The following is a 15,776-nucleotide window of genomic DNA, read 5'->3' as shown; positions in this document are numbered from 1 at the left end:
CAGGCTCCGAAAGCCAAGCACGCGGAGGTCACGGCCGATAGTTACATTAATAGCAATATCGTTTGTGTGGGGGCTTTAAAAACTATGCACGCCCCTACGAGTAGCTGTTTTGAACCCAGGTTACGCAGGTGACCCAGACTTTATACAGGCAACCAGAGGGCACGTGAAGGAGCTGAAGCCGGAGGGCAGGCTGGCTCCTTTGCCCTCTCCCCGTGCTATCGTCCCCTGCTCTCCCAGAACAAGCCCAGGGGACACAGCAGGGCAGAGCATATGGGCATTGCATTGCTGCACAGCATAAAATAAATACAGGGGAAGAAAGAGATCCAGCACTGCAGACTTATCGAATTAAACATTATTGTGGCTAACACAATCAATACGGCATTGATTACATTAACCATATTAATATTTAATTCAATTAAAAGGCCCCCGTTTTTGGTTGTTTTTTTTTTTTTTTTTTTTAATGGTCTTCCAGATCTTTTATGCTGCAGAAAATAAGTTAAATTTTGCTACAAAGCATGAATTCCAGCCGGACCCGGAGTAGAGCTGATCTGGGTTTCCCCTGGCACCAGCTGTTCAAAGCTGAGCCTTGAGCAGAGCAGGGGAGAACCATTTCCCTGGTCAGGCTGCCACTAGCACCCAGTACAAACCCCGCAGAGAGACTGGGACCCCCTCAGGGGAATGTGCGGGCGATTGGAATGTGTGTGTAGAGCGATCGGAAAACCTCACTTTCCAAGGCCTTCATTTCACAACTGAGCCCCAGCTGATCGCTGCAAAAGAGGCGGTCTCACAGCTGCCCCCCCCCCCCCCCCCCAAATATTTTTTTGACTCCTCTGAGAATTAGTAGTTTGCTAAACTAGCAGGAAACTAACCCAGCCCCACACTAGCTGAACAAATATGCAAATTTTTATCAGTTCAGCAAGCTGAGCAAGACAGCCAGCTTAAGCTGTCACTTCACATCCCATTTTTTATGTGTATTTTTAACCCGCGTCTCACCGTGTATGTGTTTAGCTTACGGGCTTACGAAGGCAAGCGCTGCGCGCGCTCGCCCAGCGCTGCCCTTCAGCAAGCTCGCTGCAACCCGATGGAAATAAGCCCCAAAGTAAACTCAGACCTGAGAGAGAGCCGCTGTGGTTTACAGCTGTGCCCTCTCTGCTTCTGAAACACACTTGGGGCAGATATTGTCAGGCAGGTAACGGTGGCACTGCACGGTTAGCTTCTCCCAGCCGCGGCACGCAGCGCTTCCAACATCCACCGCAGCAAGACATGGAAACCACGGGCACCAGCCACCCCGTTACCTGCCACTGCCTCAGCATCTCCGCTCGGTGAATGACCCCCGTGTCCCAAACACGCAGCGGGAGCTGACCTTTCTCTGCTACTTCATCAGACCAGACCTCATTTGCCTGTTGTTTCCTTAAAACACGAGCAGAGATAATGCAACATCTAGCTCTCCTGCATTGCAGGATAAGTTATTTTTATGGGCCACTCGCTTCTACCTCAGAAAAGTCACTTCCGAGTATCTCAAATAACAAATGAATCCTCAGCAACAGAGAACAGATTTTATTTTATAGCTGGAGGAACAAAGTCCAAAGGGAACTATTTGCCCCGGCAGCCCCACTACAATTAGGCTTCCTCTGACTTGCCCGTCATATATTCCTTTCTTAAGAAAATTAATGTCTCCCCCTCAAAAATTTATATAATTTTAATTACTTCAGACGGGGGGAGAGATGTTTTAGTGATAAGAAAAACCTATGAGATCTTTAAATACAAGCAATCAAATAGAGGTAGAAATGCCAAAATGTTGAACTATTCTGTAACTATATTCCCCAGGATCTACCTAGGACACCGATGTAAGGAAGCAACCTCTGTACTCTCAACTATCTTTCACTTCAACACACACGCACACAAAACAAACCCCAAAACCCCCCACAAAACAACAACAAAAGCAAAGCAAACAAACCAACCGGCCAGGCTTCATATATTCTCCCCTAGACCACAAGCCATTCAAAAAGATTATACAGTATTTATTAAAAATATCATCTTCTCTTCACTATTAGTGATGTTAAACTGATGTCACCGAGCTCCAGACATTGCTACTGAAGGTGTTATCAGGTGTCCCTGATGAACTAACTCGTGAGATAAACATAAATTTCAAGGGAAGCCACCTGAAAATCATTAGCCTTTCCGAGACTCACAGCATTTTTGAGGTATAAATACAAGATTAATAAAAACATCTATAATCCAGAACGCAAGTCTTGGACTTTTACCTCTTCAAATGCCCCAATCATCAATGCAGATTAAGTATGTGCACTTTAGCAGGAGAATACCAATATAAATTGATGTCATAGCTGAGGTTCTTTACTAACCTTTAACAGATTTCCTTTGATGAACTCATCTATTCCCTGCTTCACGCTATGCCAAAACACAGAGCACCCAAGACAGGCTACGGCTGTCAGGGCCACAAGTCTGCTCACACCGCATGAAATACCTCTTCTATTTTTGAGCCTGCCTCCTACTAGCTTCCTTTAATGCACCCTTGCTCTGGAACTAGAAGAGACAGTGAGAAATGATCCCTACGCACCCTTTACCACATGCTTCATGATTTTATAACCTTGCTTTCATGAGCCAAATCCATCCGATGGATTAAGGGACTTGATTTATCCTTACTACAAGACTTTTATTTTTTAGGCGTGTTTTATCAAGTGCTGTCCCTCTGCTTTTAATGATTAGAAAGAGTGAATTAAGCAGGGTCTGCGTCACTGACCTCTAGCTTTTGCGTACTTACCTATTGTTTCAGTAGCGTTCGACACCTGCTGCCATTTTGGCATCAAAGGCTGCTTACTGCAGTTCTGTGAGGCTCTTTAAGTGCCTACGTCTACATAAGCTGATCCCACTCAAACTCTGAATTCCTGAAGAGACCTGAAGGAGATAGGCCAGAGTTAATCTTGAGTGCACTTCAATGAGCAGGGTAAGTTAGGATCACTCCCCAGTACGATACGGAAGGATTCTTAATGAGGTTTGATAGTAACTCTGCTTGAAAACACAACTGGATTCAAAGGAACAAGACCTTCGGAAAAGTTCAGAATGCGGTTTAAAAACAAAAAAATAAATTGATGGCAATTTTCTAACACTTTCTTTTCAGCTGCCAAAGAACAATGGCTCTTCAAAGCTGTAAATCTCCTGCCTCTACTTTAGGACATAGGACAGGATTACGGATAGGCCAAATTTCTTCCTGGTACACCGCAGAAAAGCTCCACTCTTAAGAATTTTGCAGAGATTCACTGCTACTTTTGCAAAGAATACCACATTAGGTATATTGATGTGCTATGAAATGCCAAGTTAAAGTGTGCTACAATTGTTAAAATAAATGACCAAGTCCACGCAGTATCGACTTATTTGCTGCCAGTGTTTATCTGCACAAAAACCCAAAACACATTCATCCCATGGGTTGTTCCATTTATTAATGAGCCTTGCATTTTTGCTCGCTCACACAGACGTGCAAGTAACTTGAGAAGTGCATTTAGTGAAGAGCAATGATTCAGTCTAGCTTAAGTGATAGATCAAGATACTCCAGCTACTGAAGTCTATAGATGCTATTGAAAACTATAACTGTTATAGATGAAGCATATAGTTCTGAGTTCTATAGAGCATACTGAAAATTGGCATAGGATCTCCGGTGGCAATAGTTACAGAAAACAACTGTCTCTTACACTGAAGGGCTGCTCTTGCAGGTGGATATGCTGTCTTCACAGCTGTATCAAGTTCACAGAAAAGTACTTACATTTCCATTTACCTGTTGAGATACATATGGACTATGTACTTATTCTGCAGCTAAGCTCATGCAATAAGATACTCCAAACTTACCGGCACCAGAAGTTTTATTATTGCAAGCGATACAAAAGCAAACACAAGAAACTTTGTTTTATCCCACAACCATCATTCTCATTGTATATTATTACAAGACACCATTTTTAAATTATGAATTCACAAACTAAGGCAACACAAAAGATGCCAGACATTACATAAGAGCACAGAGTGAGGAAGTAAGATTCTGACAATAACTTATGATCAATTATGAGAAACAAATTAAAAATTTATTGTAACAAATATGAAAGAATCAAATATTGCTCCAATGTAGCCAGCTAAGTTTAAGTACAATTGTGCAAAGTGAGGCATAATTCTTTTGGGATCACTAAATTTTTTTCGTTAAAGTAACCATGATAGCAACCATCCATACTTACAGAAATATTTTTTATTTTAATAATTTAATAAGGATCCTGACGCTTAGAAACCTTCAGAACATAGAATCGAATTAGGAGTTACACATTTACAAGCGTGAAAGAAGACAGAAGTAAATAAAGCACTACTCTTGATACAAATAAGGAATTTTAGACCAAGATTTTTAAAGATAGTGTTTTTAAAATTGTCTGCTTTCAAATGAATTCAGGCCATTAGCTCTACTCTAATTTCTACAAGGCTTATCCCGTGTCAAGAATTTCCTGCAAAATTCAGTTGGAAGAAGTTACAAGAAACATCACATGTCGTCCGACAGAAGAGATGTCTATACAGGCAAGTGACTATGTTCAAATGCATAGAATCTTTTTTTTTAAAAATACGAATTCTGGCCTGGCTGGGAAATCTTGACGCATACAGTAGATCCGTGTCAATGGATATTAAACAGAAAAGAAATGGGGTCATGCTCTATCACCTACGAAGGACTGGTCTAAATCAAGAATGCAAAAGGTTTCATTTTGCAAAATCTTATTTAGAAAATGTCAGTAATTATTACACTTAAGTTAAATGCAAAAATAAAGCATACTAAATAACCCAAGGCAGTATTTTTCAAAGCAGTATATTTATCTCTCTCCTCCATTGTAAATTCATTTATTCCAGCATATCCATGATTATAGTAACTCATTTAAATGGTCAAAGCTCTCCTGTATTCCTAAGTGCAAAACATAAATCATAGCTTCAGACCAGTGTTTACCAGAGTGTTCCAACTGCTCAAGATTCACCACATTTTAAAGCCTTGCTCGTAAGACATCAATATTCATTTTACAGGCAGGAGCTGAAATGCCATCACACAGTCTATAAGCCAGCTGGAGGGGGCCATCCAGACTTTGCCCTGACGAATTTTCTCCGGCTTGAATTTAGAAGCCACATCATAGATTACATACTGAGTGCAAAATCTCTGGTCAGAAGTAGATTCTGCATGGTAAGCCACCGTGTTGATTGTCTGCGTCACATCGCTGTCTGGTTTTGGCTGCCTAACCAGAATTTGTCCTCCTGCCGCTCTGACCAACTCCACAAGATCACTCTTCTGGTGGCGGTTGAAAGATCCCAAAAAATAGAAGTAGCATCCATCAAACAACTTAGGCAGCTAAGTGGAAGAAAAAAAAAAGAAGCATAAATACAGGACTTCACAACTGAGCACAGAGGAAAAGTGGGAAGGAACAATCAGTGCCTACAAAAGAACACAATTTAAAATAACCAACACTGGAAGCTAGAACAGTAACTTAACATCTAAGGTCCTCAGTATAAGTATGCAATCAAGAAAAGCTTGCTTACATGGTAAATTCTTGCTTATGTTTAAATATTTTCCAGCACAACAGGGTTTAACTTTGAGCTAGGAATATTTACAGCTACTGTTACAATACATTTAATGAACTTCTCCAGTGTAATCCAGAAAGTAACCAGAAATTAACCCAGTTAAATATAAAAGTGGCCCTATATGGAAACAAGAAGTAATAAAAACATTTTTCTTTCAGCTTTCAGATAATTTCAACTAGGTTCTAAAGCTGAGCAGAGAAGGCCAAAGGAGCATCACTTCCTGTCCCATACAGCTTCTTCCACGAATGTAATACAGCATTCTCTCTGACAAGGTTAGAGCAACATATCCACTAATAGAGAAAAGTGACAGCTTTATGGGTGTTCGCAGTTCTTTCGATCACCTTGCACATAATCAAATTTCTGTACAAGACCACATTAAAGTTTTACATCTACTGCACCTGCACATGTGGCAAAGGGCAAAAATGCATGAACCAAAGGTCGTTAAGATAATCTGTCTCAAGCAATAAAACCCACCAGCTGTTCTCTGTTGAGCCGGCCTCTTTGTGGGCCACCTTGGATTTCATACTTCTCTTCTTGTTCTCGAACTGCGGTTTGTAGACAGGCTTGTACCCCTACAGAAAACGCAATAAGGCAGGCAAAGATTAGAGATCCCGTGTTTTAACAGAGGCTTGCATGCCATTTTACGGACTAAACGGTTGCACTAAAATAGCATCAAAGCTTGTGTGCTTTAGCAATTTGCTTTTACACTTGAAAAAATCGACAACAGTGGTTGAAGATGCAAGTTAGATGGAGAGAAGCAATATCACACTAAAATCAGTGCTGTAAACACTAGGAATTATTAGCTTTTCCTCTTACCCACTAAAGGTCAACCACTTAATGTCAAATGTCAAATTGCTGATCATTTGGAAGCTTAAAGCCAGCGTGTAGAACCAACTCCACAGTTATGAAATGGAAGCAATTGCCTGATAAAGAGCAATTACAAAGCAAGCACAAAGCTGTTTCTGAACAGCTATGGCCTCAAATAACAAATCAGATGGGATTTCAAGGTCTCCAAGATCAGCACAAACTGGAGATTTATGCTAGGGTTTAATAGTGGCATTCATTTTTGTTACCACTGCTGCATAATGAGATTGTCTTTTAGAGTCAACGTGTTTTCACCTTGTTTTAAGGCTAGTTATTTTTTCCAATACAGAATGCGCTGATGCTAATGTATTGCTAACATCAGTTAAACGTACTACCCGACCTCACTTTGGAAAGAGAAGTTGCTGTGGTCACCCATTCAAGGATGGAACATTTTGCCTGCACATACATTGCACTCATTAATAAAAATTACCCAAGAAAGAAAGTTTGCAAAGCTGATTTTGAAAACTGTTCCATGAGGATTTACGATGTTGTCAAGGTTGTAACTTTTAAAGTAGTGCCTCGCTCCTTGCACAGCATTTCGTACTCAGACAACTTATTTCTACTGTGCAAAGATGAAACCCACGGTATTAAAAAAAAATACAAACTAAACAAAACCAGAAGTAAAATGTGGGGGTTTGATCCTAAAAAGGAAGAAAGCACAAGACTATGAAGAGAAGTATCACTGAGAAAGGTACTTGAATACCATGGCAGTCAATAGATAGGAATATCTAATCTGAAGAGGTCTTGAAAGCCAACCGTTAGCAATTTACCACCAGTTCATACCAACTCACAAAATGCAACAGGAATTCATATTTTAGTTACTAGAAGTCCTCCAATGTACTTACATCAAAAAAGATAAACCTATACAGAAAACCACAACTGGCTGAATACTACGACAGTATATATCTCCCTCCATGTACAAGATTCAGGTTGATTATTTGCACTTGTTCATTCCTTCAATGAAAATTAACATGAACTTGTACAAAACTAGAAGGGCAACCTAGTCATGTATTTTCCAGAAAAGCAACCTACATATTAATTATTGATAATAGCAATGAATACTGATGTAATGGTAGTGGAATGTCTATTTTAGCAGAAAATGCAAAATAGGTTATGTCTGGTTTGCATACATCTGTCTGTCCATTTTACACTGCCAAGTCCTCCGAGGAATCTGTATGCTTCAAAGTTCCTTGCCACACATAACGACAACCCTCCATGAAAGCAAGAAGAGAAACTCATCTACATGTTTTCATTGTATCTGTAAGAACCACAAGATAAACATGTGTCTTTGAAAAACTGGAAACATGCAAACAGACCATTTGTCTAGCCAGTGTCTGCGTGATCAGCAGTCTCATTAATTTTAACTTTTCTTAACCAGCTAGAATCAGAACAGTTCTATGTCTTAACAGATTTGTGGCACAAAAGCTGTGTATTCCAGATAGGATAAAAAGCCCCAAACATAAGTTCTCAGTGCCCAGGTGTTTCTCTTTAACATAAATACGTTAAGAGGCAACACTGTTAGGCCCACACACACACAACTTTGTGGAGCAACAGACTCTGTATGTTTTTTTGGTGATGGAAAAGTAGTATATTTTCAATTCCTGAACATATTTTTCATGCAAGGTGTAGAAGCAGAACTTGCTCTGACTCATGGGTCTTGTCATATTTGATAGATAAGAACAAATGCTTTTTGGAACCGTTGTGCTCAGGGACATTTCAAGTAGTCTCGCCTAACACTTTGTCTACGTGCATGTAGCAAAAGAGGAAAAAGTCAGTCATTGGAATCCTCAAGCTCAGAAGAGAAGGTGCTTCAGGCTTCAACACACTTCATGGCAATCTTACCATCAACAGCACAACTAATCTGTAGAAAGTGTATCACTTGGAAAGAGACAAGACAACACAGGCAGGGTAACAGTGAAAGGAGAGCCTTAGGCACAAGGAAATGAGGCAAACAGTATGTCATGTGTCATCAGAATATTGGTCTAGCTATATATTCAGAACACTGATGCAGTTAGCAACCAATGTTTGAGGAAGGTGCTTACAACCCTAAGGTGAACAATCAAGGAATATCTATCCATGGAGGAAGGCTTCCTAACTAGAAAAAGGAAGCTAAAATAATTTGATAGAGACCAGTATGCCCTTTAACTGCAGACTTTGTTCAGACTGATTTCTTCCCGAGTTGCTCATTCCTCTTCAGCAACTCCTGCATACTAGAAAGAGATTTGTATTAAAGAACTAAAGGATTCACATACCATAATAAAAAAAGAAATCTGCAAAACAAAAAAGGGAAATATCCCCCTGTTCTCATATTTGAGATAAAATGTCAGAGGGCTCAAGCTGTGTTTCTACCTAATTCATTATGCATTTGTCTAAACAAAAGGTTCTTATTTGCCCGTTGTTTTCCCCCCTCCTCCACATAAAACTTAGTGTCAAGTCACTTGCTTCTAGATCGCTAATTTTGCATTATCATTTTCAGATGCAGTGACTCCAACAGGATGCAACAGTCTAGGTGAGGTTCTGAAAGACGGCATAATCAGTTTTGGTTGTGTTACGGTGTCATTTGGAAGCACCAGGCATGTATAAGCTTTATCATTCTTCTAATAGATGGTACAGCCACCACAAGATGACCTGGTGCTAAAAAACCTCAAACTTAAGAGTAGGGATACAAAGAGAAGATTAGAGCATACTGTAGGCCCTTCCAACTTTTTTTTTTAGTTTTTTTTTACAGCTAGGGATTTTATTTTGACAGCTGAGTGCTAAGCTGAGTTCACTCAGTAAAGTCCAGGTCTTTTTCTTGAGTAGACATTAATTTTAAAGCTGCTAATGTGTGTAAGTGGCTGGATAACATGACAGTTCCCTTTTAATAGTCTCTCCATCCAACTGAGTGTCATCCTGATTAAGCGCACATATAAAAGGAAATAAAAGTCCATACTGTACTCAAAGTGTATATCACTCCGCTACTTTTACAGGGACTTTTCCAGAAGCTCTGTTGACCTTACAGCACTCCTACTTAAGTCAGAGGTATAGCACCCTTTGACTTCAAACAGCCATGTTAAATTGATTTCCAGAACTCCTGAGATTACAGACTCTCATTTGTTCAGGACTGTATTGAAAAGCCACCAGTGAGAACTTGATGCCAAAACAGTGGCCAAATGAATGGACTGAAAAAGAGAATTGCTATTATCCTAATTAAAAAGTGATCAGGACACCATCAATACTATGCCACCTCCCTTCTGAAATGGAGATGGACATCTTAAGTACTTATGCAAAAAAAAATTTCAGAACAGGACTGAATCTTGGAAGCACAAGGACACCCTTGAAGTTCTCTGAAAATGGAGGGGAAAGTAAATCTACTTTTGAGAGTACACCTGTAATTTTAGGAGGGGGTAGAGATCAGGGTTACGTTGTTTTCCTTCCCACATTCACAGTCTGTGTATTCTTTACAAGCAAGCCTGACTAAAAATCTAGTCTGTTCTGTTATATTATAAAATAAGACCATTCAACTTACTCAGGATCTCAGCCAATCTTGATTTATTCCTTGATACTATTGCCAATAAGAGCTGTGGACCTTCTAGGTTTGAGGTTGATCAGGTTTATTCATTTAACATGTTCTCTTCCTTAAAGAGAAGAGGGTGATTATTGCACCTACACTTTAATGGCCCTCTAGTTTAATCACAGTAGTTGGATCAATTACCTGCAAAAGGGTAAGACTTGTACCAAAGCAAGTGGCATTTTTCCATTTCACATGGACCAGAGCTGTTTTGCAATGCCCAGTTCAAGTGTGCAAGCACTCATTAATAAAGCTTGCCTGACAGAAGACCATACTGGGGCAAGATCGCATGTGCAGAGGGGTCATGCAAACTTCTTCCCTAGAAATACAGAATATTAGAAGTTTAAAAGCCTCTTAAATAGCTGATTTCACACTTGCAATTTGTAGATATAAACAAGATCATTTGCACCAAATTCTAGCAAAACCCGAGCCTGAATTAAAAATCCCTAGAAAATATTGCAGAAAAAGGTTTTAGCTTAATACAACCGCATTTTAGCTTGATGCCACCACATTTGGCAAGGAGAATATTGCTCATTTTTTTCCCCTCATTAGCAAGATCAGTAAAGCATCACTACTTACACTGATCCTTATTACTTCACTGAACAGCTGCCCCTACCTTCTCACCTTCTAGTGTATAAGGAGCAAGCAGGTTAAAAGGGTGCCCACTCTTAACAGTATCGTTAATTGACCTTTGATACAACTGTAGCTACTAGTACTGAAAATAAAGAAATCGTTATTTGCAAAATTTAAGATCAGAGCCCTATAATCCTTATTCATGTAAGTCTTATTGGTTTATAATGAAACTAACTGCATCAGCAAAAACAATTTAAAAAGGATGAAGTACAAAAAGAACTGCTTGCCAAGAACAAGTTGTAATCACCCACAGATACCCAGGGGTAGATTTCAGTAACTCAATTAGCCTTAGTGGAATTTTGTTGGATTTGCATTAATAAAGCAAAGAGCAGGGGTTAGTCCCAAAAATATCTTAGAACAGCTAAAAGTAATTTAGAAACACATGATAGAAACAAAGAAGATAAAAATACTACACATACAAGATCTAGTAGAGATTGCAACTGAAACTTCTTCAGCTCACTCTGCGCAGGGTTTTACGACTTACATGCAGATTGAGTAAAGCTTGATGAGATTATTTTCCTAGAAAAGGAAGAAATCTGGACTGAGAGAAAGCCTTAGGGGAATTTGGCATGGCAAGCTTTAATTTGCTTTCACCAACAGCATTACTGGTCTCTGCTACAGCACAGAAAAGAATTTTTATACTGTCTCTTATACACTTCTAAAGTAACTTTAGAATCACAGATTTTCATGGAGTGAGGTAGAGATCTCATTTGGTGAAACAAGAGCAGTCCATTTTTCCAACACATGGAAATGACACAAGATGCTGCAGAGACTAAAATGAATCTGCTTAAGAATGGTAGTTAACAAGTTAATCCACGTGATATTTATTAAACATGATGGAGCAGATGCTTAGGAAGTCCTTAAACATCAATTCCCAGAAGCTAGGAGCATGTAATATGAAAATCATTACTTCACTTAAAAAACCCCAAGTGTCATATCTTCTTTAAGAAATGACTATTTGCCACAGCTGTTTTCTAGACTTATCAAAGTGACTGGAGGTAGCCATTCCTAAGGAGCAGATGTCAGGTTAAATTCCACTGGAAGCGCTCATCCTCCTGATCCCCTCACATGCTTTTAAATGAATGACGCAGTATTTCCCATCCTTTTCCTTACAATGGGCTTCCTTAATGCAATGTTTTCTTCAAACCAAAAGTGAATTAGAGCAAAAGGACTCTCTAAATATGAAAAACTGAGTATCTGGATGACACAGGACAGAACAGAGGGAGCGGTGGACACACAGCTTCCTCTTCCTCTAGACGTTATTTCAAACCCCCACTTCCCAGCTCTGCAAAGGCAAACACCACGTTTAAGACACTCTCCGCCCCCATTTTCTCCTCTGCAAACCCCAGCAGCTTCACAATCTAAATTTGTGTCAACTTTGAAGCAAAACTGTTTCCCTCCTCCTTTACAGGAGGTGCAGACACTGTGGGAGTGCAGAAGTTCAGACTTGATGTGAAACATTCCCCTCAGCTCTACACCCCATACAACTAGAACATGCATATGCACATTAGATATTTCTACCACCTCCCACAGAGCTGTGAGTCCCTTTGTAGGAGGCAGTTGAAGTAGTCTCCAACTGCAAAACAAGCATGAAACTGCAGTGATCAGAAGTTTTGAACTGTTGTAAGAAGGGAGGGCTTTGCTGTGTATCAGCCTGTTATCTAAAAGATGTTTATGCATGGAAGAGAGACGGTCCAGCCTGAGAAGCAGTCAGCTCAAACAGCTTCGCACTTCTCTTGTCTAATAGCCTAAACAAGGATGGGCATATTGCTCCAAGAAATTCAGAAAGATGTTTTCACCCTGAAATGTCAGTCGTGCAATCCCCTAGCTCTTCCAGTCAACTCCCAGTTGTTCTGAGTCCTTACAGGAAAAGCAAGGGTTTTTTGCATTCTTTTAAATGCTCAGAGCTGAATCATTGCTGCTGTTCCAGGTAAGCAAAACAAATGAAGGAATAAGCAACTAGATGCTTAGAATTTTTCGAGATACTTTGCTGCAAAGACTGACACAAGCTTGTTTCAATGCATATCGTTACCGAGATCATTTTTCATTCCCTGCTTTAACAGATGACAATCAGTTTAAGAAAAAACAAGCTGAAAAGCTATTAAAGGCTTCTGCTGGTTTTAATTACACTATTCTAGGCTCTACAAAAAGCATAGAGAAAATACAGTGATACTTGAATCTTTGTCTCAGCCTACTTGCAGTAGGATAATGATATGCTACTTTGTGCCCTATTACCGTCCCAGAAATAATGAAGGCAATAAAATAATGAAACCAATGAAAGATATGGCCAAGGGCAAGGAGCACAGTGACAACAGTGTCTCAGTTGAATTCTGTGCTGCTTTGAAAGTGGATATATTGCTGACAGTGTATTATATATGGAAAATATGGAACTACAACTGGTAATGTGAAATTTTTCTTCTGTGAAGATCTAATCTGCTCAGTGGTGACATCCTTTCATCCTAAACTTCCACCTGAAGACAAAAGGGAACCCCAAAACTGAAGCTATATATTTAAATCTTGGCTCTCTAATACTTAGAGGCCTTACATTTAGCTCAAACTGCTGGAAAATTCTGCATTACCTCTACTGATACTAATGGATGCTGTATCTGTGTGTATAGACACATGTAAACAGAAGCATCATAGAATTATACAAGAGAAGGAAATTGCTCTTTATTAGAGAAACACAGCTTGAAAGCCTGCTATAATGGAAGAGTCAACATAAGAAATACACTCTTAAATACTGTTTTTTGCAAGCATGCAATGTTTTTTTAAAAAAGTGGTATAATTATGTGTAGGCTATAAATATAACTTTAGAAGTAACAGTCAAATGCAGCTTACCTTGTAGTAAAAAACAAATTCAAATACTTATGCATAGTCAGCATTTCATTAAGTGCTACACTGAGCTTTGTTTTTTCAAATATTTCAGTGAAGTTTTTGAACATGAATTTACTTTAAGTGAATGGTTTACAACACTGAACTATAAGCAACTCCTTCAATATATTTGCAGTGGCTTTGAACAGAAGCAAGCCAGAATACGCACACATTTTTGGGAGTTTATTTGCATCACATTTAAGGACACATCCAAACAGAAGTCAAAAAGCCATGATAAATAAAACAGAGAAATTATGGAAAAGAAAATCAAAGACCTCCTTTTCCTAGACAAATGTTCCATCAGCAGGAGTCCCATTATTTGTTATAACAATCTTTAACTTGTAATGACTGAAGAAGACTAATAACAGACTGGTGGGAACAGATGGAGTGGTGCTGTTAATTATAGGCACTTAGCTGCATCAGACCCCATGAGTTATTACTAACATTTCCCACTAGGGAGGAGAATCACTCGCTTTTAAGTAGTATGTTGCTTACTAAGCTGAGAGCATTAGCAGTCAGGATTGTACTAATCAGTACTAACAACATAAAATAAAACTCAGCTGCAAACAAAAAAAAATATGAAAATATTCCCTGAATAACCCCCACACTATTTTATTTATTTTTGATTTTCCAGTCACTTCTAAATATAAAAGTTCTTCCACAAAGATTTAAACTCAGGTCTTACTGATTAAATCTCCCTACCACTCAGCTGAAGCTTTCTAAGCATCTGACTAGCAAGAAGATAAAATGAAATAAAGGAAAATTACGCTAGCATGTACAATAGAAGGCATGCAGACCTCCTGAACTGAGTGACACCAAGAATGTGCAAAGTGATTCACCACAGAAACAGATTATTCAGTCTTAGTTAAACAGGATATCGTTCCAGAGCACCTGCACATACCCTTTCCAATTATACAACCCAGACATCACTTCTAGGCCTTCTCAGTTTCCTGCTGCATCCTCACCTCCAAACAGGAAACCATCTCCCTTCTGCTTATCAACGAAGTGTCTGGACATTATTAAATCCATCTGCTTGCTTAAGCATAAACAGTATTTCTCCACATTACATGTTCAACAAGGAGCTACTCCTATTATTTGTAAGAATCACAGTACAAAGACAACACAATGTTTTCCTTCTGCAAATGCTTATAAGGCCATGAACAGAAGCCACTGCAGGTGTTGCAGAAAACGTCTCTGAGGGGACACTAACTCAACAGACCCTTTAAAAAAAAAGCAAGGAACAAGTCCACTCTCTATCTGGAAGCCAAATGAACACCCTGAAAAAAGAGTCCAGTGTTCAAAAGAGTCTGATGATGTGCCTTATTTGAAAAACTAAGACACATCTTTTGAAGCTTTAAGCAGTGCCTTCATAAACATTAGCGACTGGAAAATTCAGACCATTAAAGAATCCTTATATTCTGATGTTTAGTCACACAGTAGAAAACTGGAATGAAATTTGTCTGTGAGTTTTCCATGGATAATTAACTCACTTGTAGTGTACTTATTAGCTAAAAGGACTTAGCCATAAAGGTCAAGGGGAAGAACATGGCTTTTACAACTGCTCTGAAAGAAATACATTAGAAAGAATGAATAAAAAGCAGAATTTGGGGTGTAGGTCCACAGAACAGCTGTACAAAAAAACATGCACTGTATGAAAACTAATTACAGATTGCATGAAAGATGACTTCAAAACTACTTGCATGCTAAGGAGACACTATGCAAGTCATCTTTCCTTGGAGGTTACTATTTTAGTCGAAGAGCACTCCACTCCGCAGGCTCGTGTGTACAGAAATGGGTATCGAAAGTTACATATACATTTGATCTGCCTGAGCCTGTGATTGCATTAAGCCTGACAATTTTCTCAACAAATAGAGAACTTCAGTGGGAAGTACAAACAGGGATTATGATCAGCTGACAGCCTAACTTTGGTTAGAAGTTTTGACTTTCAACAGATCTCAGCTTATACGTAAATAGGCAACACCTTACTTTCCTACAGGCCTTGATCACATACCTCAAGCAAGCAAAAGTTTCCTATCAATTTCAATGGAAGCTGCTTATAAAAAAATCCAAGGATTTAATAAATTCCTTCCTCCTCTCCCAAGATATTTTCCATAATCTCCCACATCACTCAATGTAGCAATGAACAAATTCACCCCCCATTGACACTGAGGGTATGACCTACCCAATACATCTAATAATGAAATGCACACATTTGCCAAGGAAGAAGTAGCTGTATTTAATTAAATCTCTT

At 39.2% G+C, this 15,776-nt stretch overlaps 1 protein-coding gene and 1 long non-coding RNA gene across 6 annotated transcripts in view; both read right to left on the bottom strand.

The window, feature by feature from the left end:
- Window positions 1-4,832: 4,832 nt before the first annotated feature.
- BARD1 (BRCA1 associated RING domain 1) overlaps window positions 4,833-15,776 on the bottom strand; it is a 44,347-nt gene continuing 33,403 nt past the window's right edge. For all 5 annotated transcript variants that reach the window (XM_075511814.1, XM_075511815.1, XM_075511816.1 and 2 more), the window contains 2 exons: window positions 6,082-6,179; window positions 4,833-5,377 (listed from right to left, as the gene is read on the bottom strand). In XM_075511814.1, the coding sequence (XP_075367929.1) occupies window positions 5,048-5,377; window positions 6,082-6,179 (428 nt within the window). In that variant the 3' untranslated portion in view covers window positions 4,833-5,047. The remainder of the gene's footprint in view (window positions 5,378-6,081; window positions 6,180-15,776) is intronic.
- On the bottom strand, window positions 8,877-15,761 carry LOC142414725 (uncharacterized). Its single transcript, XR_012777196.1, has 2 exons — window positions 11,074-15,761; window positions 8,877-10,340 (listed from the first exon to the last, which is right to left on the bottom strand). It is a non-coding gene; the product is annotated as an uncharacterized LOC142414725 (long non-coding RNA).

The sequence above is a fragment of the Mycteria americana genome, chromosome 9 (assembly GCF_035582795.1).
Source record: "Mycteria americana isolate JAX WOST 10 ecotype Jacksonville Zoo and Gardens chromosome 9, USCA_MyAme_1.0, whole genome shotgun sequence".
NCBI classification, from domain to species: Eukaryota; Metazoa; Chordata; class Aves; order Ciconiiformes; family Ciconiidae; genus Mycteria; species Mycteria americana.
The sequence above is the reverse complement of the archived record's forward strand: the minus strand, read 5'-3'. Positions and strand labels throughout refer to the sequence as shown.